This window comes from Hesperophylax consimilis, chromosome 22, assembly GCF_061612785.1.
Source record: "Hesperophylax consimilis isolate HC1 chromosome 22, BYU_Hcon_1.0, whole genome shotgun sequence".
Taxonomy (NCBI): Eukaryota; Metazoa; Arthropoda; class Insecta; order Trichoptera; family Limnephilidae; genus Hesperophylax; species Hesperophylax consimilis.
The window spans coordinates 650,066-675,024 of NC_142857.1; the positions used below are offsets into that span (position 1 = coordinate 650,066).

The 24,959-nt window shown below is 36.2% G+C and overlaps 3 protein-coding genes across 4 annotated transcripts in view; 2 read left to right on the top strand and 1 right to left on the bottom strand.

Annotated features, from left to right (window-relative positions):
* Positions 1-8,682: 8,682 nt before the first annotated feature.
* Positions 8,683-13,569, top strand: LOC149412576 (NAD-dependent protein deacylase Sirt4-like). The gene is made up of 4 exons (XM_089645287.1): positions 8,683-9,016; positions 10,071-10,261; positions 11,272-11,502; positions 12,391-13,569. The coding sequence occupies exons 1-4, from the start codon at positions 8,806-8,808 to the stop codon at positions 12,709-12,711; spliced, it is 954 nt and encodes a 317-aa protein (XP_089501413.1). The 5' UTR covers positions 8,683-8,805; the 3' UTR covers positions 12,712-13,569.
* Pp4-19C (protein phosphatase 19C) lies at positions 13,569-23,441 on the bottom strand. 2 transcript variants are annotated; one of them, XM_089645288.1, is made up of 7 exons: positions 23,308-23,441; positions 22,924-23,164; positions 22,013-22,165; positions 21,633-21,751; positions 20,523-20,704; positions 17,342-17,531; positions 13,569-14,961 (listed from the first exon to the last, which is right to left on the bottom strand). In XM_089645288.1, the coding sequence occupies exons 2-7, from the start codon at positions 23,071-23,073 to the stop codon at positions 14,832-14,834; spliced, it is 924 nt and encodes a 307-aa protein (XP_089501414.1). In that variant the 5' UTR covers positions 23,074-23,164; positions 23,308-23,441; the 3' UTR covers positions 13,569-14,831. The 2 variants fall into 2 exon arrangements, with proteins under 2 accessions (XP_089501414.1, XP_089501415.1); XM_089645289.1 differs by having other exon boundaries at positions 22,924-23,182.
* Positions 23,442-23,918: 477 nt separating this feature from the next.
* The window catches only part of Flo2 (flotillin-2), a 710,730-nt gene continuing 709,689 nt past the window's right edge, over positions 23,919-24,959 (top strand). Inside the window, exon 1 of the mRNA XM_089644844.1 lies at positions 23,919-24,248. Within this exon, the coding sequence (XP_089500970.1) occupies positions 24,200-24,248 (49 nt within the window). The 5' untranslated portion in view covers positions 23,919-24,199. The remainder of the gene's footprint in view (positions 24,249-24,959) is intronic.

Consider the following 24,959-nt stretch of genomic DNA (forward strand, 5'->3'; position numbering starts at 1 on the left):
ACGCTTATAAAAAATCTAACACCTAACAGTCCTAACACATGTTAATGTTAATGCCCATTGTCTGGAATTAAATATATCCAAATGCTTCATCGTACGCTTTACTAGAAACAAAAACATATTTATACACGAATACTCAATTAATCATCAACCTTTATCTACCAAATCAGAAATTAAGGACCTTGGGGTTATACTTGATAGAAAACTGAATTTCAATAAACATATTGACCACGTAGTCACTAACGCATCTTCTATGCTGGGTTTCATAATCCGTTCCTGTAAACAATTCAAAGACATTGCTACTTTCAAAACACTGTATTTCTCATACGCTCGTAGTATCCTTGAATACGCATCTCAAGTGTGGAACCCAGGCTATGCAATACATAAAAATAGAATTGAAAGTGTTCAAAATAGATTTTTAAGGTACCTTAATTTCCGCTCTTTTCGATCTCATATCAGTAATGAAGACTCTGCAAAGTTCTTCAATATACAGACGTTAACTTTCCGAAGAAATGTAGCAGATTCGGTAATGTTATTCAAAATTACACACAATTTAATCGATAGTCCTGATCTTCTTCAACGCCTATTATTCCATGTTCCCAATCGCAACAGCAGACAGTCGCTTACTTTTAATCTCCCTCATTGTAAGACAAATTCCAAACAAAACTCATTTATCTACAGATCCACACACTTTTTTAACTTAAATTATAATCATATTGACATATTTAACTCGACTTTACGCGACATAAAACAAAAACTCAATAATCAACAAAACTCAAACTAGAAGTTCAATTCCTATATATTCCCGTCCTTTGCCTCTTAATCCTTATCCTATATTTCCCCCTCCCCCCCCACCCTCCTTTATTTTAATATTTTTAATATTTCCTAACTAAACAAGAAATTAATTTAAGAGAACATCTCTATGCCATTGTACACCATTGTAACACCATTAACTATTCATCAGTGGAAAGTTCATAATTGGCATAATTCATAATATTATTATTGTATCATTATATAATTAAAGATTTGCTGTCAACTTTTCCAAATAAATAAATAAATAAACACATCGCCCTTGAGATTATTTTTCAAATAAACGGCGCTACCCAAAAATACAAATCATCCGAATATTATTGATTGCAATGGTCACCTCTACTTGTTTTGAGAAGGGGCGCCGAAATTTTACTCGCGCCAGGCGCCGTTTGGCTCAGGGCCGGCCCTGACAGTAAGGGAGATAATACATCGCCTTGGGGTAGACCCATCCAAATATATCTACTTTGAGTAGTAATATCTGGTAGCTCAATGATTTTTTTTCTATCAAGAAATACGTTAATAATAGATTGGACAAACATGGGGGCTAGGCCGAGGCCTAAAAGTTTAATTTTCAGGATTGGGATGGAAACATTGTCAAAGGCGCCTTCTATGTCTGTAAAGACTGCAAGACATACTTCCTGGTTAGAAATGGATTAATTAATTTGATGATGGCAAGGGTATCTTGAGTAGATTTTTTTTCTTAAATCAAAACTGAGATGGAGAGAGAAGCTGTTTACTCTCGACAAAAAATTCTGTGAATGAGGGTGGATGAAAGAGCGATTGGCGATTGGCCTGTAGATGGATCCAGAATTGGGTGATTTGTTTGATTTTAGGATTGGGATGATTATCAAAGAACTCCAGTCTTCGGGCATTAATGCCAGTCTGGAAGATTTTATTTAAGATGCTTAAAAAGTGGTTTAGAACATTATCTTTACTATTTTTAGGATTGGGATGATTATGGAGAACTCCAGTCTTCGGGCCAGTCTGGAAGATTTTATTTAAGATGCTTAAGAAGTGGTTTAGAACATTATCTCTACTATTTTTTTTTTATTATGCTGTAAGGCAGGGGTCACCAAATGGCGGACCGCAGTCCGGATCCGGACCGCCGACCTATTTTAAGAAAATTGAGAATGTCGTCGAAATCCTAAGTAAAATTTATTCACTGTCTCCCGGTGATGAATGGAGCAATGAAGCTGCAAATATTTTCGGGAGTTATTTCATCAAAATTAGGTAGAGAAGCTGGGGTAATTTTGTCCAATAAGAAAATATCTAGAAAAAGTGACTGAAGATCAGGGGGAGAAGAGTCATCAAGGCCCACTACACTTTTTATGAGCAGAAGACAGAAAAAATTTGGTTTTTGGATTAGTTTTGCAAGAAGCAAAATAATTTCTAGGCTAACATCATCTTCTACATCTTCATCCTCTTCCTCCATATTTTCTAGGCTAACGTCATCTTCTTCATCATTTAATGTAGAAGGCAAAGATGACGGTGCAATCGCGACCATCAGTTTAAGCGCTTCACTCGAAAATGCTTTTTTCTTGGTTTGACTCTTGGGTCTAATGGAGCTTAAATAAGGATCGGAGCTTAGCAACAATCTATTAATAATGTCTCTATTACAGGCTTCTCTAGAAAAAATTCTTGCAAAATTAAGCCTATATTGTCTAAAATGTTTATTTCGGGCCTCAGCCGCCTCTTCTGATAATTGACCAATTGGTAAAATTGCATGGCTTATAACTTGGGACCCATGAACTAAAACTTTGTGAATTGTAGGTGACATAGGGTGCCATCCATATAATTCTACATACAATTTTGCAGTTTTGTTGGCATAGGTAGCAAACTTTTCGGTATCTATGCTAATTCCACTAGAAATCACTTCAAGGATTGTTCTGAATCGCTTGATGAGTTCTAAATTGATACTGGTTATTTGAGAAGATGTATCAGGGTCAGCAAAAAATCTTCGTGCTGTATTGCCATCATTAGTATTTCCAAATCCTGCTTTAGGCACGTCTACGAGCAGTCCCATTCGTTCTCTGAAATCTTTTTGCACTCTTTCTTTCGTCTCTTTGACAGTTTTTTTTTGTTCTGGTGTACGTGCCTGCCATTTCTTTAGGGGGATTTTATAGGCGAGGTGGAGAAGGGACTCAAAAAATCGTTTTCTGGCGTGGAGAACAGATAGTCCAAACTGCAAAGCTTCGACATTTACTTCTTGTACTTCCTTCAGCTTATTAAAATCTTTTGAAGTCTGTCCACAAATATAGCATCGCATAGTTGAAGATGTGTCAGTAGTAGCATTGCATACCTTGCCATCAACCATTGTAAATAGTAGCTTATGATTTATTTTCACCAATCCACTGGAAGGTATATATATTTCTGTTTGTGACAATTTTTTTTAATTGGTGATTAACATAAGCTATCTCCTCCTTGGTGATATATTTGGATTCACTTATAAATCTTATCCGAATCGGTCTACAGAATCAAACTGAAGATGGCGTCGGATTTTGCCAAATTAATTTCGTTTCGCCATTTACATTTACATTCAGTCGCAGAGGTACGAGGGAACTTTGAAATATATTAGCTATCTGAGCTATTTTGAAATCTCTGCTTAAACTGCGACTGCTGTGATCCATCACATCCCCATTTTGATATAAGTTCCAAGTTTTCTTTTTCATCGTTTCTTAATAACTCTATTACCTCCGCAAGGTACTTATATAGGCGAGATGCCGTATGATCCAGTAAACCTTGAACATGAATTTCCATACACGTTTCAGTCACACGTATTGTTTCTTCCTTGGGGTAACTGTCCTTTTTTGCTTTTTGGATTAATGAGTAACATGGGTAGATACTCTTATTAGCATTATAAATTATTTCCCATTGCCTCCTCGTAAAGTCGCCTTCTACAAATATTGCCAATGCCTCTTGTGGTGTGTGCTTTTTCACATTTATTTGATTTTGGGATAGAGAATAAGATTTGAGAATTTTTGATGCTCTTGTTGGCGTTGCTACAAACTCTTTTATCAATACTGAGGCATCAGTATTTCCAATAATGCGTTGACTGACTCCAGCTGCATAAACAAATTCTTCAGGAGGTATTTGCTTCCGTATCTCACTGGTTTTTCGTCGCTTACTACGCTCACTTAAGTTTTCATAAGATTTTGTTGGCCGACCCGTTTTAGGTCTACTTTCCTCGTTGAACTTTTCCAACTGAATAGAAGATGTGAGCCATGTATCATTTTTACGTAAAAAGCGCTCTTTATTCCGACCTGCTGCTTCCCATCTTTGCTTAAATTCAGTCTTAAAATATCTCAGGCTGCGACTCAAAATAAATCTTTTATCCTCAGGGCACTGGGTTATTTCAACTAACTTTGTTTCCAAAAACACTAACATTTCTTTAATTTTATTTGCTTTGCAGGCACACATTATGTCAAGTAGAGCTCTTCTACTAAAATTAATGGTTGATCCAATATTATCTGAAAATAAAAAATAAAATTCATTAAAGCGAAATTTACCCAAATTCTACTTTACCACTTTCAAATGATCGAAAACAAAAATGGTGCAAATATAAGCAGAATTTTTTTTTGTATTCATTAGAGAATATCCTAGTAAACATATTAATCATAAAATAAAAGTTTGACAAGCCTCGACACATAATCAAAAACGTGATTATCTTAATATTTTAATACAATTCTTTTAATGTTTTCGGTTAATTTTGCTTAATTTTTTAAAACACTCTAATTCTACATAAAGTAGAAAATTGGCATGATAAAATATTCTACGTACCTTCTACTTCCATATTTGTAATACTTTTTTTCCACAATTTAGCACACCAAATCACAACTGCGACTACAAAATAATGAAAATAACGAATGCCGAGAACAAAGACGTGCAGTCTGCACAACGACTGGGTTCCGACTGACTGCGCGAGAAAGGACGGCTAACTGAGTAACTAATGTATCACTCATTCATTGACCCGGTTATTAAGCTACAAAAAAGAGCGACTAATCGGTTTTTATTTAACTTCGTAAAATCGACTTTTAACCGGAGTTTTAATGAAAATACTCCTATGTGCGACGTAAGTGAAGCAGCCGTGCACAAACATATGCGACGCGCGGCCCTGGTGTATTGGACAGATCTGTGGTTGAATTTGCCCTAGCAAATCTCTAAAATAAAGTGGGAATCTTAACGACATAAGTGATGAAGTCGTGTAATATTCTAGAAAATCGATATTTCGAAATGAAATTTCAAAATTTAAATATTTTAGGATAACGAATGGGGTAGGCCCCGAATGAGAATGATATTGTCTATGGTCGCGCCTTTTTTGAGTTTCCTCTATCCTCGTCGATGGTGTATGTGACGTAAACGCTTCACACGCAGGGGCGTATAACTCTCGCATAACCTTGTAACCCTGATGGGAGGAGTTATCCTCAACCCAAATTCTTATAGACAAAGCTGTTGTGGCTGAAAGCTCAGATCTCATTGGCTCAGAGCAAAAATTGTATCTTGATCTCTCGCTCTCTACCGTAGCGACTCGTGTAACAGAAAGAGAAGCTAATGGGACTGGGACACGGTCAAGCGGCTTGATCGCAAGCACGTAGTTTATTGTCTATGGCACTTTGTGACGAGCATTTTGACCGTGTACCGAAGCTGGCTTGCAAGCATTGCGCAATTCTACGTGCTTGCGGCGGGGCTTGATGCGAATTTATATTTTTGTGGGAATAGACAAACGACAATAGACAAATAAATATCACGTATCATAAACTATGATATAAATTGAATAAAATTGTTATAAAATAGGTACTTAGTTATTGTTTTTGTGTTCAATTTGTAGAAATCCATCTAATTTAAAAATTCTGGAAGTATTTTAGTATTTTTTAATAATTATGACAGCGGTTTTCAAGGTCATTAATAATCAAACTGTAGAATAAATAATTTTCTGAATTTTCAATGGAGAAAACATATTTTTTGTATGAATACCGCACAAGATATTCATACAAAAAATAGCTGTAGCCTGTAATACACTTTGCAAATGCTCATGGGTAAAGCGGTACCTTAACTTGTACCATTCTTGACACCAAATTCGTTTCTTTTTATTATTTTATTCAAACATAAAGCTAAAGTAAGAGCCAAGAACGCTTTGTCTTTGACAGATTCCATTTTGCCGCGAGTCACGAAATGACAGGAAGGCATAGAAGTACATATACATAGACCACCACGAAATCACAGGAAGGCGTGGCCATGCTTGACGGAGAGGCTTGATGCGGGCTGTCAAGCCGCTAAGCATAGACAATAATAGACAACAATAGACAACAATAGACAAAAAAACTACGTGCTTGCGATCAAGCCGCTTGACCGTGTCCCAGTCCCTTATGCATGTGTTAAGCTCCGATAAAAAAATAACGGTAATTTCCAAGACGCCATTTCGCAGATTGAAGTCAGTTGAAGGTTTTAGCGTAAATATTTTGAATTTTCTTTCACCCATCTAAAAATAATGTTGCGTGCTAGAATTCTTCAAGGTGATAAATTAATGCCGTGTTGTGTTAAAGGTTGCTCAAACGGATTCGATAATCCAGTGCTAGGAAGAAGCAGCAAGAAATACGTTTGTTTGTGTGTGCCATTTCGCGATTGAAATAAAAAATACGGTACTTTTGGGATTAAAAAATAATGCGTTGCCAACGCTTAATCTTCCAATCATCATAAAATATCCGGTCTATCTCCACCAATTGAAAGAAGGACCCGATCCCGTTGTTAAATACAATTACTAACCTCTCGTTCTTTGATACAATGTTCATAATTCCTGAATGTACTTCATTGGCTAATAATTTGATTAATTTTCCTTTTCAGACCTATTCGTATTCCGACGCGATCTTATACCACGTATTAGGAGACTAAAATTGCTAAACAAAGCCACGATTACATCAAACAAGTTCATTTAAACCTCTCCAGAATTACATCATGTAAGTACCAGTATTTTCAATGATGTTTGCTGACGACAAAGCTGTGAAAATTATATGAAACCCTTGCAGGAGAACTTGAATAACTTCTAGTGCTATTTTGTGTATATATTCTTGTATTTTTGTGCAAGGTCAAATTAAATCCTATTAAGTTGTTGCAGTAAGACAGAAATCCTGGGTTCGATTCCTAGTTGAGACTGTTACTTTGTATTTTTTGTGTCTTGTTCTGTTTCATGTTTTGTTTAGATATATTAGTTTTATCTTCTACTTCAAAGATAAATCAATGCTCAATACATCGGTTGTACTGACCCTGTTTTGTATTACTGTCCATTGTCTTTTTGAAAATAAAAAATATTTTGATGTGTGCATAGCTGTGGGTTTTTTTTATTTTCCTTTTCCTGCATTCCAGTATTTTTTATTATATAATTTTTTTGGGCTAGTGAATGAACGATGTTAGCTGGGTGCAGGTATATTGTCTATGTTTGCTCTTTTTTTAAATGACCTTGAGATTTCTTTATGGTCCACCATATATTTACCTGTCTGGACCAAACGACCGTTTTATCTGTGGTCGTCTGTGGTTAAGGGGGTGACAAAATGGCGCCATACAAAAAGCCCGAAGATATCGATCTAGAGAGTGGTTTATTTATGTTCACACGCATGCCAAATGTTGGCATATAAATATATGGTGATATAGTTGACCAGGAGCATATAACTCCGGTCTGGCTTTGAAACCAATTTGAAACCGACACTTTCTAATAGAGAAAATATTGTTGCTGAAAGTTCAGATCTCAGGCTTTACTCCGTTCACACAAAGCGATTTTAGTTGATCAAGTCGGAGTTGAATGACACTTAATGAAAGCCAATCGCAAGTGTGAACAGAGTTGATCAAGTTTTTAGTTGAACGATGAAAGTTGAAAGCCCGTCTACTTTTGTTGTTCAAGTATGAGTTATATGTTTCAAGTCGCTTGCTATTTTTAGTTCCCTGCAGTCGAAAGTAGACGTTAGACGTCCCTACTGAGTGATTTATTTATGCGTATCTACCTACCATCATGGCATCTACTTCAATGAAAAATGTATTAAGTGGTCGGATGATATGATGTTTAGATTTATGGATCTATACCAAAGCCATCCTTATCTTTGGGATCAGAAGCAAGAAGTTTACAAAAATAAGAATGCCCGTAACATATATTTTTTTTAAATGTTACTGTAACTTAGTAGTTATTATTATTATATTATACGTCTCTGAATGTTTTAAAAAATTATTATTTTTTATCTTCATAACAAATTTTAGGGCATCAATTATTGCAACGAACACTTCTTTTATAAACAATGTTATCGTATTTTTTGGAATTATCAGTGTTTATAAGCCAGACTTAAAAAACAATCCCCCGTTGCCAGGTATCTTAGCGTAATTTATAACTTAGTTTTTGCCGGGACAGCAAAATTTTAAGAACAGATAAAAATTTCAGAATTCATCTGTCGTATATAATCTTAAATCATATTTTATAATCATGTTTTGCAAATTTTTGTCAGTATTCTTTGTTTTTTTTTTTAATTTATTCAAATTTCTTGTTCCTTTCATAAAAAAATTCAAATTTCAAATCATTTTGGGTTTTTTCGTCTCAGATTAACAAGGTTCACTGACAAAGTTTCCTCTTGAGAAAATTAGCTGTATAAGTTCATTTTCTCAGTCAGATGAACTTTGCCTTTAATAACTTTTCGATATTGTTCTGCTTCAAGAACATTTTTATTTTAAAAATGGTTTTTTGGGGTAAATAATAAATTGCTGAACGCAATTTTAAATGGCCTTGAGTTTCTATACCTTGTCTGTCTTTACCGCTCCGTCAGCTATATCTCTGGTTTTACAAACTTTTTCCGTACAAAAACCCCAAATATATCGATCTATGACAGCAGCATGACAGCAGCTGTCAATGCAACATCAGGTTAAATTAGGATCTAACCAGATCTGACGATTTTGACGTTTGGTTTGAAATGGATTATTTTAACATTCAACTGATACTGCGCAGTAATATTTAAAAAAATAGCAAAAATGTTTTTTAATAAATATTTGCGTTCATCCACAAAACTTTCCACTAAAAACATATTTCCCTTTCTTTATAGTGAGAGGTTATATAATTTCTTATCATTTGTTCCAAAATATAAACCTGTAGATGATTCTGATTGCGAAAAATTGCAGGAGTTTCTATTGCAGTGTCGGAAAATTACAGTCGTAACTGGAGCTGGCATTTCCACTGAATCAGGTAAGGTTATTCTCATAGTGAACATTAAAACCAGTAAAAATAAACCGGAATTATTTCAATAATCCGCTAACAGAATTTGTATAATGTAGTAGGAATAGAGGGAAAGAGATACAGGGACGTTACTTATCTATTCAGGCGTCTCACGAAAAGTCTTCCGGATGATGTGTTTTTTTTTATGCTAAAACACAATAAAACTTCTCTTTTTCACCTTTGATTAAATTAATTTTCAATGCCATATTACTAGAATAGGTAATTTATGGAGAAACATTTATGCAATACGAAAATTTTGGGCCTTTGGCGTTAGTATGTTTTATTTTATTTTTTATGTGACACCTCACAAGAGCGCCTCTCACTATACAGTGTAAAGGCAGGGGAGCTATGTCGCCACCCGGTTGGGCAGCGTTGTGAGGTGCTTAAACGTACTGTAATTTTGTACAGTGCTAATTATTTAATGAACCACGGAGACGATCAATAGTTACGTCACTCCATGTTTTTGACAATTGCCAATTTATTGTTTACTGAGGCAATTGAGAATTGAGACCAGGGCCGGCTCTATGCAGGTGCAATCCGGGCGCCGAGTTTCCAAGGCACTGATAATATCTAACCTAACACATCGCTCTTAAGATTATTTTTTGTGAAACTGCCCTACACCAAAATACAAATATTATTGATTACAGTGATCACCTACGGATGGGGTGAATGATATATATTATGATTGAGCGCATACACGCCATAGACAAGTGACATTGTCGTAGCAGAATTATCATTTCGCTGTGCGATTGACAATCATTCGTTCAATTGGATTGTCTATGGAGCCCTTTGGAATTCAGTTTCATCGTGGAACGAGTTTATCTTACTTATAATTGTATTGTATCGTGGATTGTCCAGAGTGATGGAAACAAAAATCCCAAGATTATCACTGCATTCGCAGACTTTAGGTTATGTTTCCCTCAGACGTCCACAAAGCAACTTGTGCGAATGTATTGACAGGTCGATTGAAGTCCCGTCTATATTTATAAGATCTGGAAGGTCATATTGTAGTGCAAGTTTCCAGGTATCCCCGACTACAGGTCTGAGGACGTGGGACTGTACGCGCGCAGCAACCACAAGCCCACGCAGTATAATGAGTTCCTCCAGTCCAGCAGCATCAGGAAGAGGTACTGGGCCCGCAACTACGTCGGCTGGCCGCGCTTCTCGCAGTTCCAGCCCAACATTGTGCACCATTCGCTGACACATCTACAAAATGTAAGTATTCTTTACTCCATGGGGCTTTCCCATTGTTCTACTTCCATGGAACACAAGAAATGCCATTTGGGCGTGTTTCATGATTGCAAAGTCTGAGGATTCTCCACTGGAATTTCAACTGTTTTTATTTTATTTTATTAATGTCCACAACAGACAGAGGGTTAACAAAAGAAATTACAAAGAAATAAAAAAGAATGAATACCAACCGTCCAACAAAAAACCAAGAGATTCAAATTTTGTAACATTCTAAAAATGTCCAGAATCCTGCCAATACAGTTGAAGTTAATAATAATATTTTGATGATTTGAAAATCACCTCGAGTGTGTACATATGTTATTATTCTTATTTATTTATATTTTGTACAGGCAGATTATATGCTGTACCTTACTTACCTGGTAGGTCACTTGAGATTAACACTGTTTACTGTTTATTAAAGAAATTTAGACGGTTAGAAATGTGATTCCTCCCTCGGTATAAGACAGATTTCAAATAATGTAAATCCTATAAGAAAAGTGTGATTAGGATGTATTATAGGCAATACATACATAGTTAATACGTATAAGTTATATACATAGTTGACACATTTCCACAAGCGGTTAGAAGATGGTTAAGTTGGTTCTTTGGAAAGGAATATGGAAAGTTTCTTATTAGACAGTGATTCGTGTTTCATCATTACATATTATGAAAATTCAAATAAGATGGCGATATACAATTTCTGGCAATTGTAAGAGATACAGAGCGCATTCTAAATGGGCTAGAACCAAAGGGTACTAAAGTCAGTGGTGATGGTTTCCGTTCAATATACAAATATGGAAGACATTTCTAATGTTCTTTATTCTATGGGATAAATATATGGCAGATATTTCTGTCCCGATTCCTTTGCCGTCACTGGAACCGTTTCCACATCAGTCTCCGATAACTGGAACCGCAATAACAACCCATTTCAGGTATCAACCATCACCACGAAAACAGATATACATTATAACGCTATATTATTTGTTCCTTCGTAGATAGGTAAAGTGTCGGCCATCGTAACACAGAACGTGGACCACCTGCATTCCAAGGCGGGCTCCAGCAACGTGATAGAGCTGCACGGCACCTCCTACCGGGTGATGTGTCTCGGCTGCGATAATGTTTTCCCTCGCCATGACTTCCAGGCAGTCCTCAATGACCACAATCCTGCAATGGAGGCCATCACTAATTCTACGATCAGGCCTGATGGTGATGTGGAAATAACAGAGGTTCGTAATTTGAAAGTAAATTCAGAGACCCCTGAGTAAATTAGTAAGCTTTGAAGTATTTTTTAAAACTATGTACAATTGCTAAAATACATTTAGTGAGTAGATCTGAGATAAATGCCAGAAATTACTATTTCTCACTTCTAATTCAAGACTCTTGCGTATTTACTATGGAATAAAATTCTACAACAGATTAATTACCACTCTCCTAAAAAAATCTTACAAACAGGCATAATTAAATGGAAATCAAGGAGATTTACAATTGACAAAATATTACAAGCGAACAGTCTAAATAAAATAAAACAACTTTCTTTTAAATCCTAAACAATGTTAAATGCATTCTTCAGTTTGGGAAATCCCAGTGAGGAAGACATTACAATTCAAAAATTATATTTTATTCAAGGCATAATAAATAAAAAAATCTTTTTTTAATTAACTCCACACGGGAGGTTTCCTAAATAATTTCTAACTGGGCCTATATCATCTTTGGAAATGCTGTGTGGAGAGCCTTTTTGAGGAAAGAAAGGAGTGAACCTGGGTCTTGAAGAAACTCATGTTGTAGGAGGGGGAAACACAGAGACCAGCAAATCATTCCACATCCGAGTTGTTGAACTCAAGTCGTAGATATGACCTGTTTTCAAGGGACAACTGTATGCAAATGTTGGGTGTGCATTTGGCATGTTTCTCGATTGGGCACCGGTGCCGAAAGAATTTATGACGCTAGTTCCTTGGAGCATCTTCCATTGAAATACTGGTAGGACAAGTTTTACCCAATGAAAGGAGGCTGTTGTAGTAACTCAGGAAAACGCCTGAAGGCGTCTTGTCGAAGGAATGAATAGTAGTACAAGGGAAGTAGATGAGAATTGACACAAATTGTATTTTTGGTTCCAGGACCTGATTAGAAACTTCACAGTGCCCCCGTGTAAGGAATGTGGTGGTGCCCTAAAACCGGACATCATATTCTTCGGAGACAATGTCCCGAGGGACCGAGTGGCGCGGGTCCGTGAGGAAGTCTCCAACTCCGACGGACTCCTGGTGCTGGGCTCCAGCCTCTCCACCTTCTCCGGCTACCGAATAGTCCTACAGGCGCGCGACGAGGGGAAGAAGGTGGGCATCGTCAATATAGGCGCCACCAGAGCCGATAAAGAAACGGACTTCAGAATTTCGACCAAGTGCGGGGATATTTTGCCGAGGGTCTGTCGGAATTTGTGATGAAATGGCTAGAACCAATCAATTTGATAATAATAACAGGTACCTTAATAATATAATACTCATAAACTGAATATGCAATTAATAGAATGAAAGGCTACACTGGAGCTCTCAGCGGCAGGACTTTGTCGAGTCACATTGAATCAGTGATAATAATTTATTTATATATTAATTCCCTATTTTATTTTTACAATGCTTTCTTCCGAAAACTATAATGATATGAATATTTGAACTTGACCATTGCCATTAGTTTTTAAATTATGATTGTGATACTAATACCTACTTTGAAAAATATTATAATTTTATATCATGGATATAAATTATTATTTTTTTGATAAATTAATGTTTTAAAGACAAGATTTTATTTATGCATAGCACAAAGGATAACAATTATTTTTATAAGCAATAATTGTTCGCCTGAAATACTCATCCACATTGAAAAAATCTCCTGATAAAAAATACATGACGCCAACGGGACTCGAACCCAATGGAATCACAATCGAATGGACACGGGTTCGAGTCCCGTTGGCGTCATGTATTTTTTATCAGGAGATTTTTCAATGTGGATGAGTGTTTCAGGCGAACAATTATTGCTTATAAAAATAATCATGGATATAAATTATAATTTTATATCATGGATATAAATTATAATTTTATATCATGGATATAAATTAAACCAATTTCCAGTTGATCTTAGATTGATTGTGTTATGTATAATATGTATACATCATAATAATTTGTGTCCTGGACACGTATATCTGAAATCCAGATTATAGATGTTGGTGAATTCCAACTAAAACTAGTCATGTGGTATAGAAATAGGAGAGATATTATTTATGTAAATAAATAAAACACACATGGATGGAGAATGTATTTTAATCGTTCATTTCATTGATCAGAATAAATCTCCGATGTAAAGACCAAATGTTGGTGTTATGTCAAATAATGGTAAAATGATAACTTGATGGATACATACATACAAGTGTGGTGGAAATAGAGTGTAACACCCAATGTTTGCAGCACTTCACCATCATGTTGTTAAATAAAACTGAAAAGGGACATCATTCCAGAATAAGCTAAACATTTTTAATATGAAATTCAGTTACAGAATTTATTTCGGACGCCTGCAACCAAAAAAAAAATTTGAGTCCCTATAATAAACTCTTGCGTCATTTTTGCGAGCTAAATCAGAAAATAATAAGTAGACATTAAGTAATGTTGTTTTTAATCTGTATAAGCTACTGCCAATACAAGGGTCTTACAAAACAAACCATGGAACTGAGTTAAAAATATTGTTCATCGATATAAAAGGATTACCTAAACAAAAATTATCTAACCTTAAAAATAAAAGGGTCCTCGGCTCGCTCTCGCTCTAGGGACAACTCTTTCAACCTACAATACAAATAGACTCAAGTCTTGCATTCCCGAGAACATTACATGTAGGCGGATTCATGTATTGATTGACTGATATCTATACATACCACAGAAAGGGAAGATGAAATCATTGGTGACCTTGAAAAATAAATGTAATATGAATGATATGTCATTAAGGTTTGGGTTTTTCAAACTCACATATTCGATAACCATCAAATTGACATATGGAATTTTTGAGAGTCCTATTAAACTCGGATGTTTAATATATATGACAATTTTAGCTTTCGATCATTTTGCGATTAGCTGACAGCGTAACAGTCATGTTGCTTATGATTGTCTGCTGATCACAATTTGAATAAAACCTTAAACAGGCAGAGACTCGGCATTTAACAGAGACCGTTCAAAAATTCTAAACAGCGCTGAATGCCGATTTGATGGTCATCAAATAGTGTGATGTAGTTTAAAAACTTTTTCCTTATTTGGATGTTCTTATTCATTTAACGCGCTCTATCCGATTAATTACTAAAAGCGAGTCTTGAAGAGAGACTGAAGGTTGAAAAGGGTAGTCTCAGAAAAGGGTGGTCTCTAGAAAAAGGAATATCAATTACAGATAATTAAGAAATATTACAAAAAAGACGTGAAGACATGGGGTTTGTTGGAGAGCAGAACAGAAGTGTGTGGTATAAAAAAGGTGTCTGGTCCTGTGATCTGTCCCGACCTGTCCGGTGAGCAGAGCGCTCCGCACTATATTATAAGAAGTAATCAGCCTGTGGTTTCTTGGATGGAATGCCTCGGGACTCTTGGGGAGCCGCCTCGAATATGGTGAAGTCTCTCTGCAGGTGCTCATTTAGCTCCAGGATCGCCGCCACGTTTCCGCACCTATAAACAATACCAAATAATCAAACTAACATAGATACAAAGTAGTCATGGGTCCATCAATCATTTTACATGAGCCACTGGCAAAATGATCAGATTTAAAAAAAATAATTATTTGGATACCGCACAAGAGTCCCAACAGCTCCCAACCGTCTAGAGCCAGTAATAATAATAATATCTTTATTTAAGAAAGTTTACACATTACAACTATACATACATATTATGGTGTACATTGTTAACTCTTATATTTAAGGTTATAAAATTAACAGAAAAATACAAACATAATATTGTGAAGGTAAAAAGAAAATAAAAGTACAGTTGAGGTTTCTCAAATACCGCCTCACTAGGCTAGCCTGTGTTGAGGCAAAAATTTTCGTGTTAGTTCCTAATACCTTTGAACATACCTATACTTGTATTAAAATGTATTAGCTCAATAATGTGGTGACTTCAACAACTGCGAATTTGGGTGAATGCACCGGTGAAGTCCCTATTCTTATTTTTGATCCAAATTTTTACTCTATCTTTGAAATTTTTTTGTGAATAACATTGTTTTATGTTTGTTTTGTTGTTTGTTTTTTGGGGTGTTATGCCGTGTTGCGCTAACTCCTTCTTTAGCCGACGTTTCGGACAGCGTTGCAGTGTCCATCATTGTTTTATGTTGTCTGGAAGAATGTTGTAGAGTCTTGTCGCAAAGTATTTAAAGTTTCGTTGACCAAACGTAGTATGTGTTATCGGTATTTGTAGTAAGTTTTTGTTGTTGCTTCGAGTACATCGTGTATTTGAACTTTTTTCGCAGTAATTATGTATATTTGAGTATAGATGATAGTTTTTGCATATAGCTGACGAACATCAAACACATTCATAATATTAAAAATTAGATTCGAGTCTGTAATTATAGGTAGCCTTAGAATTATTTTTAAAATTGTTTTCTGAGCCTTTAAGATTGGGTCTAGAGCAGATGAAGTGCCGCCTCCCCATGCTATGATATCATACTCAATAATAGATGGGCAGACTGCAAAATAAATCATTTTCAGGTGTTGAAAGCCGAGAAAGTTTCGTATGATTCTGAAAAAGTGCATGGTTTTTCTTATATTGTTTGCAATTATTTGAGTATGAAGATTCCATTTGAGATATGGATCAATGGTGAGGCCGAGGTACTTCATCTGAGTAGAGCGCTCAATGTAGGGGCACTGACAACATTCATCGGAATTCAAACACGAGTGTATTCTGATGGAGGCATCATCAGGAGGTTGACCAGTAATATTAATGCTTGATGTGACATATTTAGTTTTCTCGGTGTTCAGTGTGAGCGTGTTTATATCCAACCACTTTTTTACCATGCTTATGTCCGTTTCAGCTTTTTTGTAGAAAAACTATAATTTGTAACTTTAGCCAAGCGTCAGCTTCAAACAGTAAGACGGTGTCATCGGCAAAACTAACAATTTTCCCCTGAATATTAATGTTGCATAAGTCGTTAATATACAACAGGAACAAAGACGGATCTAATACGCTACCTTGTGGTATACCGTAGTTGGATGAACAAGTGTTGCTAACTATGTTATTTATTTTAACTTGTTGCTTGCGCTCATTAAGGTAACTTTAAAAAAATTATGTTCGTTTCCCGTAATACCGATTTGTTCAAGTTTGTTTATTAATTTACTGTGTGATATTGTATCAAAGGCTTTGGAAAGATCTAAGAAGATTGAAATAAATTTTTTCCTTTTATCAAGGTGTTTGACAATGAAATCTATGACAGCGGCAATAGCGTCCGAGGTGCTCTTGTTTTCTTGAAACCCGTATTGGTTTTTACTGAGATCAGTTTATGGCTCACGAGGAATCATACTAGCTGTGAGTTGATGACTTTTTCAAATACTTTTGATAGGCTCGTTAGTAGGTTTATTGGTCGGTAATTATTGATATCTATCTTGTTTCCTGTTTTATGTATAGGAATAACGATACCTTGTTTAAGATTTGAGGGGAAGTGGCCCTGAGTGCCCCACAGTTACCCATTATAAATGACTCACTTGACGCACTGACACTATTTGCTAGTTTTTCACCCTGCATGTGTTGCCAACTTTCGGCCGATGACCGATGTGTCAGCATTATTGTGCCCTTTTAGAAAAATGTGGCAGATTTGGACTTCAAATATTTGAAATTTTGTATTAAGACTTGATATCCAGGTAATTCCCAACCTTCCTCTCCCCTCTCCACTACCTATACTACTCCAGATGGTTGGGAGGAGACGGGGACTCTAGTGCAGAATTCACATTTAAAAAAAAATGCACACACTTCATAGTCTCCTAGTTAAAAACAGATTAAGCAACACAATATATGATGCAAATTGTACAGTATCAAAACAATAATAGAATGTGATTGCACAAACCTGTAGCAGTAGTTGGGTGCCGACCAGACGGTAAGCACGGTCTCATCGAAGTGCCACTTGTAGCCCTCCATGACCAGCTGGTGGGCGCGGCAGATCATGTTGATGTCGTTGGCGGCGTTGAACTGCGACACCACATCCGAGCCAAACAGATAACCGGCGCCCCGCGGGGACACTCCCCAGCCCAGTGTATCTGCAATCAGAACATTACTGTCAGCATATTGCAATAGGTTATGTGCAACCAATCACATCAGAAGGGATAGATATGACCTAATGTAAAATCTGCATGTAGTTTTGACGAGCTAGTGGCAAACCACGTAACAATCTTTTTGGCACCAGGAAGGTTCGAGTACGTCTTGAGTAAACTACAACATCATTCATGCATTGACCGCCGGCGAGCGCACATCGAAATAACCAGACCCTGTGCACAGAAGTAAAGTTCACTTAAGTAAGGTAATGGTTTGCAGCACAGTTTATAGTGCGCAGGGTCTGAATGTTCATTTCTAAGAGGACCGCCAGCCGTTCACATTGTGTTTACTGTGGTGAGTAAATTATAAAACGTTTGTGTAAGTGGATTTTCTTAAACTATAGTGCACTAACTCACTTTTTACAGTTTTTGAGTTAGAGCTTGAAATGAAGGCACCACCAAATCATAATCTAGGTGTGCCAGAGAGAACTATGTTGCTTGACCAAACATAGAGTTTTTCAGCACAGTGAACGAATCGGAGACAAGCATTCGTCCGTTATTTCTCCAGCCACACTAAACTAACTCAGTATCCAAGATGGCTTTCATGGCTGTTGGCAGAAATGACAGCATTTCGGAGTGTTCCAAGTCAGATTTCAGTAAATTGTCAGATGACAGTGATAAAACTTATGTTCCTAGTGATTCAGAAATAAATCTTATCTTGAACGGAGATCGTTTTTGGTCACCGCAGTCTCAACCAAAGTAAAATATGTAGTAAAATTGTAACAATTTACAATATTTCCATAAATAATTAAGAAATATGTTTTTTGATGAGTGCAGCAGATTGGGTTTGTATCTTCCAGAATGCGACGTTTACATATTGCTCAATAAAATTTAGCCTTCAGGCGCATTCCCACAGTTCGTATTTTCAAAGTAAGTGCAGTTTCCCACATTTGCACATTCGCCCCTACAATAAAACAATTCATTGGCCTGGTATTTTTATAAACATATTGCCTTGTTTGTATCATTTATGATTTAAGAATTGGTGACATTTTACTGCAAGCGGCGGCAGCTTTCAAATAGAGCTGTTCGCCTTCGATTTTATGATGACCCTAGTTAAACCATTATGCCTAAAAATATTTGCCAATACCTTTCCCACCCCTGTCCCATAGTAATAAAAACCCCAAATAAAGTTTCATCTCCCTCAAAATAATTCCTTTAAAATATTTCTATTGTTTAAGTCACGTTTGTATCATTAAGAATAGTTAAGTGCATTTTATTTTATGTTAAGAATGTTGTTTGCCAACGAGCGGGTGGAACATCTTTATTTTGGTAAAATGTCCTTCAGAATTTAGTTTAAATACAGATACCTCCCAGAAAAAGGACAGTATTAGAGTGTTGCTATAACTGGTAGGTACAGACGTACCTAGGCAGTCAGTCGTGAGATAATTACTAGGTTTATGTAAACCTAGGGAAAACTGAAGAATAGAGGAAACTAGACCTTTATTTCTTTCAGTTTAAGTTTTAGCAGAGGAAAATAAGATCCTCTGCAATTATATTGTGAATTAATAAATTTATATGTCAAAAAGAAGAAGTGTTTTCCTGCATTCCATCTGACGGCGTGTTCTCGTACCACGATAGCAGAAACAGGGTTTAAGGGTTAATAAGTTATATAATATAAATAATTTTGGAATTATCAAGTGCAATAAAAGACACATTTTAAAATTTATCTAGACATATGTACCCACTCAAAGATGCAGTTGACTTATATGAAGTGGACTCTAAGCTAAATTAATAAGCGACTCCGGGCAAACCTTTCATTCTTAGTTAGGTTAAAACAGTTGATGGCATAGAACTTTCTTCAAATTTTTTCAAAGAATGCATTTAGTTCACTTTATTAATTCAATGGAACAAATTAGTTACATAATATAACCAGCCAGAGTGAACTAACTTTTTAAAATATTTTTGAATTGGTCTGTGAAATGTGCTGGAGTAATTAAATATATTTTCAAAGCTCAAGCTAAACCTTTATCTTAAATGTAGGTCACAATTTAGTTTCATAGTGATTGTTGTCTTTACACAACAAAACCATACGCAAAACTCTTGTTTTCTCGAATGTAAGTTTTTTTTACTTAGTTCCATATGGTTTAAGATGATCCAAGTGTCAAAGTAAAACACCATCACAACATATTCGATTTTGGAAAACAAGCTGAACGTCTCCCGATTTGGGATACGCAGTTACAGTTATTACTCAGCAAGGAATTCCCGCGCCATTAGAAAAAGGAATACTTATTCATTAGCAGACTTTCTTTTTGCACACTAAAATAGTGATACTACAACGCAGGCTACCTGTAGACCAATGATACTCAACCTTTTTCTTCTGCGGGTCACATTCATATGTTTGTAAAGCTAAGCGGGCCGCAACACTATACTGGTTTGACAAAAGATATTATGAAACCCACCACCCCCGTTTTTTTGGCAAGACTGTGACGCATTTAACTTTGGAGCTGTCAAAAATTTATTTGTTGCCACAAGCAAAATTATTTGCGCGCATATTTGTCTGTCAAATCTTTGTTTTTTGGAGATAGATCTAGCGTGTGCAGTAGCAACACTCTTATACCAAATCTGATGTTGACACGACAACGGCTATCCTCTTCGGGTGTCAATGTCTGTACGTCAAAGTCGCAATTAATCTCAAATTAATGTGATATAGAATGCCAGATTTTGTAAACCATGTTCCTGATATTAAATGTATTGAGGGCCGCACAAAATAGCTTGGCAGGCCGCAGGTTGAGTATGACTGCTGTAGACTGTCAGATTCATTAATTGACAAATCACTGAAAGGGACACACGCACCCCACATCCCCTCTCTACGAAATTGGTTTGTTCCCCTCGCCCTTGTGGGCAGGTCTGTCTTAATTATTTTGTGTGTGCAACTCTCCTGTGTGCACTCTAACAGAGTAAAACAGGCTGCTGAAGCTGGTGAGATGTAACAAGTACCTTCAGGGTCACTCCAGAGCAGGTCGCACATGGGCCCGTCGTGCGGCACCTCCTGCTTCCTGTCAATGGTGCGGATCTGGTCCAGGGTCTGGATGGAGGGGCTCAGGCCTCCGTGCACGCAGAAGATCTTGCCGTCGATGATGGCCGAAAGGGAGAGGTAGTCAAACAGTTCTGTGCAGTATCTGCAAAGTAGCCACAGTTATTATTCCTCCAATTAACCCTCAGGAACTACAAGAGCAGTTCAGTGAAATCATGACTACCTTCAGGTGCACTGCAAATGTGCAGTGTGTAGAGGAGCCAGGTTTTAGAACTTTTTAACATATTCCATACTGTCAATGAAAATTCCTAAGTAAAACGTTGATATTGTAGACGCCTGTCAATTATTTGGCTTTGAGATATTTACAAAATATTACCCGTCTTCTAAGGGTTAAGAAAATGGTAAAAAAAAACACAAAAAGCTAGTTTCATAGAAGATGCTTCACCTTCGTATGACAGGTACAATACAAGAAATACAGTCAAATCTGCACTGAAGTCACACTTTTTGTCACCGCTTATACCTCGATTTTATGGTATTTAAGGAAATAAAGTACCTTAATATTATTCTAACCTGTCATTTCGTCACTTGCAAACAATTTTTTTATTAGTGAAAAAGCGCATCACAAATTCCATGCCAATTGTCATAATTCCTATTTTCTTAATTTATAACTAAATAAATAAATACAGCACAATGGTACATTATATATTTACAGAAAAGCCTCACATATGACTTATTTTTATCGTGAACAATGCTTATTTAGCAGGAAAATATTTTCATATTTCTTTATTACATTTTATTTTTTTATAACTTTTCAACAACAAAAACATGTAAGTAGCTATCCTGGGGAAACTACACAGGAGAGATACATACAGTTTTTATAAATATGTAAACACATTATCTGGTAAGACGGTGCAATCTGCAAAAACATAATTTCGCATAAACAAGTAAATTAGAGCGCAGTGCGTCGCTCGGAATTTTAGCTTGGTAATTCCAAGGATTAAAAATTGAAATATAAAAATGGTCTAATTTGGAACCGAGTATGTAATGTGGTGTTTGGTCATTGGAGTTATTACCTCCATACTGTGATGGATCCGTATTTCCTGAGGCACTCGTCGTAGAAGCCATAGACCTGTGTGATTTGGCGGGACTCGTGGTTGCCTCGGATGAGTGTGATGCGGTCGGGGTAGCGGACCTGCCAACAAAACATGGTTGTAGCATTAGCAGCTGAAGAATGAGAGGTTATGACAAACAATAACTTATAAACTAACTATCTGGGCTGCAGTCTGCAGATTAACCTGGGTATAGCCAACCTCTGAAAGAAGAGAGCATAGTGTGGGAGGATAGTGATAAGGCATCTGCGTGTTGGGATAAGTCTAGTGAAGCTGATCACATTTAAAACATCATTCGCCTTTCCTAGTTTGGGCACCCTACATAACTGGAAGAACTTATTTACCTTTAATGCTAAGAGTAATAAGAATGTTTCGACGGAATAAAATCCTCGGTCAACGAAATCTCCCATAAATAGGTAACTGGTCTCTGGAACGTCTCCTCCCACTTTGAAGAGTTCTTTCAGGTCGTAGAATTGTCCATGAATGTCACCGCAGACCTGAAGCACAAAAACAAAATTAGTCAATAAAAATAATGCATCGGTGTTCTATTTCTCATTTGGGGTCTGTGGCAAATTAATTGCTTGGGCCACATTTCAGGATAGGTACCAGTTGAAGTATTGGTTCCATAATATTTCATCAAAATGACAATTAAACACACCTTTAAAAAGTGATATAGTCATTAAAGGTGATGAAAGAAAAAGCACTTTTCGTGACTTTATATCACTTTTTGTACATGTGTTGAACTGTCATTTTGACAAGATACCCAGTCACCAGAATTATTATACAGGGAATACTCGGTACGGCAAAGTTTTGCAAACTCAAATGATGGTAACATTACAAGTTTAAAAAAAAGGGATGATATTTTGCTAAGCTATCCAATTTAACCGGTAAAAGAGTAGAGTTATAAAACTGAGTACAGTGACTATATTCATTTCTTTGAACATCAGCACTAGGAATGACATGATTCTGATACAGGATTATGCAAAAACAGAAAAGATTCAAATGCAAACAGGTTTGTTAGAAACATACCCACAGACAGGGAAAATTGATAGTATGAAAAATAATAATCAAAGTAGTAAATATTTACTGTCAGTGGTTTGAACCATCGAAAGAGTAGTTGTAAAAGATTTTAATATTCTGCAGTTGTCATCGTACAGGGTTTTATTTAGAATATTCAAACAGCCATCTTAGAGAACAACCTTGTGTACAAACATTCAAAGGCCATGCATCTAAAAAACAAAGGCCAATTACTTACGGTAACTGGAGAGTCGACCCGCTGCACGTTGCTCTCTTCCACTAATATTTCTCTAGCTTTAGCGCATAATGCTTTCACCTCTGCTTCCATAATAATCTCGCATCTTTTCAATTGCTCGATTTGGCGGTCCAAATCGCTTGTGTCAGACATTGTGGGCCGAAATATTAACTTGAGATTAGAGCAGTTCGTCAATGGATAGATTATTCAAACAGCAATTTCAATTAAAATATCTTTAAATTATCTGAAAACACATAACATACTTCAATATTTGATGTAATCTTCAAATAGTAGCGGGTGAATCATGAAATAACATCATACAAAATAAATTGTAATAGCGTAGTTTGATATCTATTTTCAACGAAAAAGAAAATAAATAGTACTTACAATACTTGACTTGAGTAGAAACTAGATTAATAAAATGCTTAATGTATAATTTTATGATTAAACTCTTATGTTATTTACGTTTGCTTAAATTAACCTCCAAACTTCTACGCAACCAAACAACTTTCGTCCGCCATTGCGATGTGACGAATAATCAGCATGCGCGGAGCGTAAATATCGTAGCAGCGGGCAACATCATCGCGTGTCCCTCTCACACATCTAGTACAATCCATAGCTCACACGAGACGACATCTGTTTTACGCGAATTTAGTACTGTTTAATGTTGTATCAAGCACTATCCGCATTTTATTCGAATTTACCGAAACAATAAAATGATTGTAAACAACGAAGACAGCTTTCGAAACTGATGCTACAAAATATATATTTGATGAATGTTAATATTACAAGTATTTATTTATTCGTTCTATTGTATTTTACAGTTTAAAATTGATTAAATGGTCGCTTGTTGGACGCCGGTAGTGAATGCGCGCAAATAGCATATTTGATGGCATGAGAAGCTCTATAAAAAAAATAACGCTTTCTCTAAGAGCGATCCTTTTGACAAGCACTAGAACTAAGATAGTATCCGAGGCTACGAAATATACGGGTCGTTTTACATGTGGATAAATTGGCAGTGATAGTCTCGTATACAACGATCGTCTCTGACATTCGTATTTGGTTAAATGTATGGAAAGTGATTCGTGTTTCTCTGTGCGCGCGCCTCAATGTTTAGGAAGCGTTTTTCAGTATGGCTGAATTCTAAACACTATGAGAACTGTCAGTTCGTCGCTTTGATTTGAATAATATTATTTTATGTGTTATCAGTGAAATAGTTCACGTGATTTTGTGTTTTAGTGTTCACCAGTGTAGTGCAATTCGTGAGTGATTTTTGAAAATGGGCAATATCCACACAGTCGGACCGAACGAGGCGTTGATTGTTTCAGGTCAGTCAGAATTTAATTAACTGTGTATTATATTAGTGTGAATTTTAACTGAAAACTGTCCCTAAAAAGCGTAAATTTCATTCCATAATTCCCACCAGTCATTCCACAATTTCCTGCGAAGCTGGAGAATTATTTATATGGTAACAACTAATGTTTGAATAAATTACATGCATGCCTTTTATTTGCATTAATTTCTAAGGGGCGTGTTGTTTTTATATTAATAGTACATCGTTAAACACTATAACGTTTAAAAATACATCACATCGTTTTTGAAATGCCGCTGTTAAGCGGAATGTTAACTTTTGATTCAAATATTGATAACACGGATAAGGAAAATGCTTACACACGCTTTGATGTGTATTTCTATTATTTGTCATAGGTCAGAGCTATGAAAACCGAAATAAAACACCACTAACTAAGAACATTCGATCAATAATAATATGGTTTATTTATATCTAGCGGCGGCGGCGTCATGCAAAAATACAATAGAATATACTTAAATTGTAAATATTTAAAAATAAACATTCGTTATCTGGGTATTATGAATGGAATCATATGTTTTTCCTGCATTTCAAGGATATCAGCTCAATTATACTTTGTAGTCGAATGACAAAATAGTAACTCTGTTTATAAATAATGGCGGGCCATTAGCTGTCAAAATCTACCGGGCGGTTCCAAAATGGTTTCCAAAAAACTGCATTTTTTCCAAAA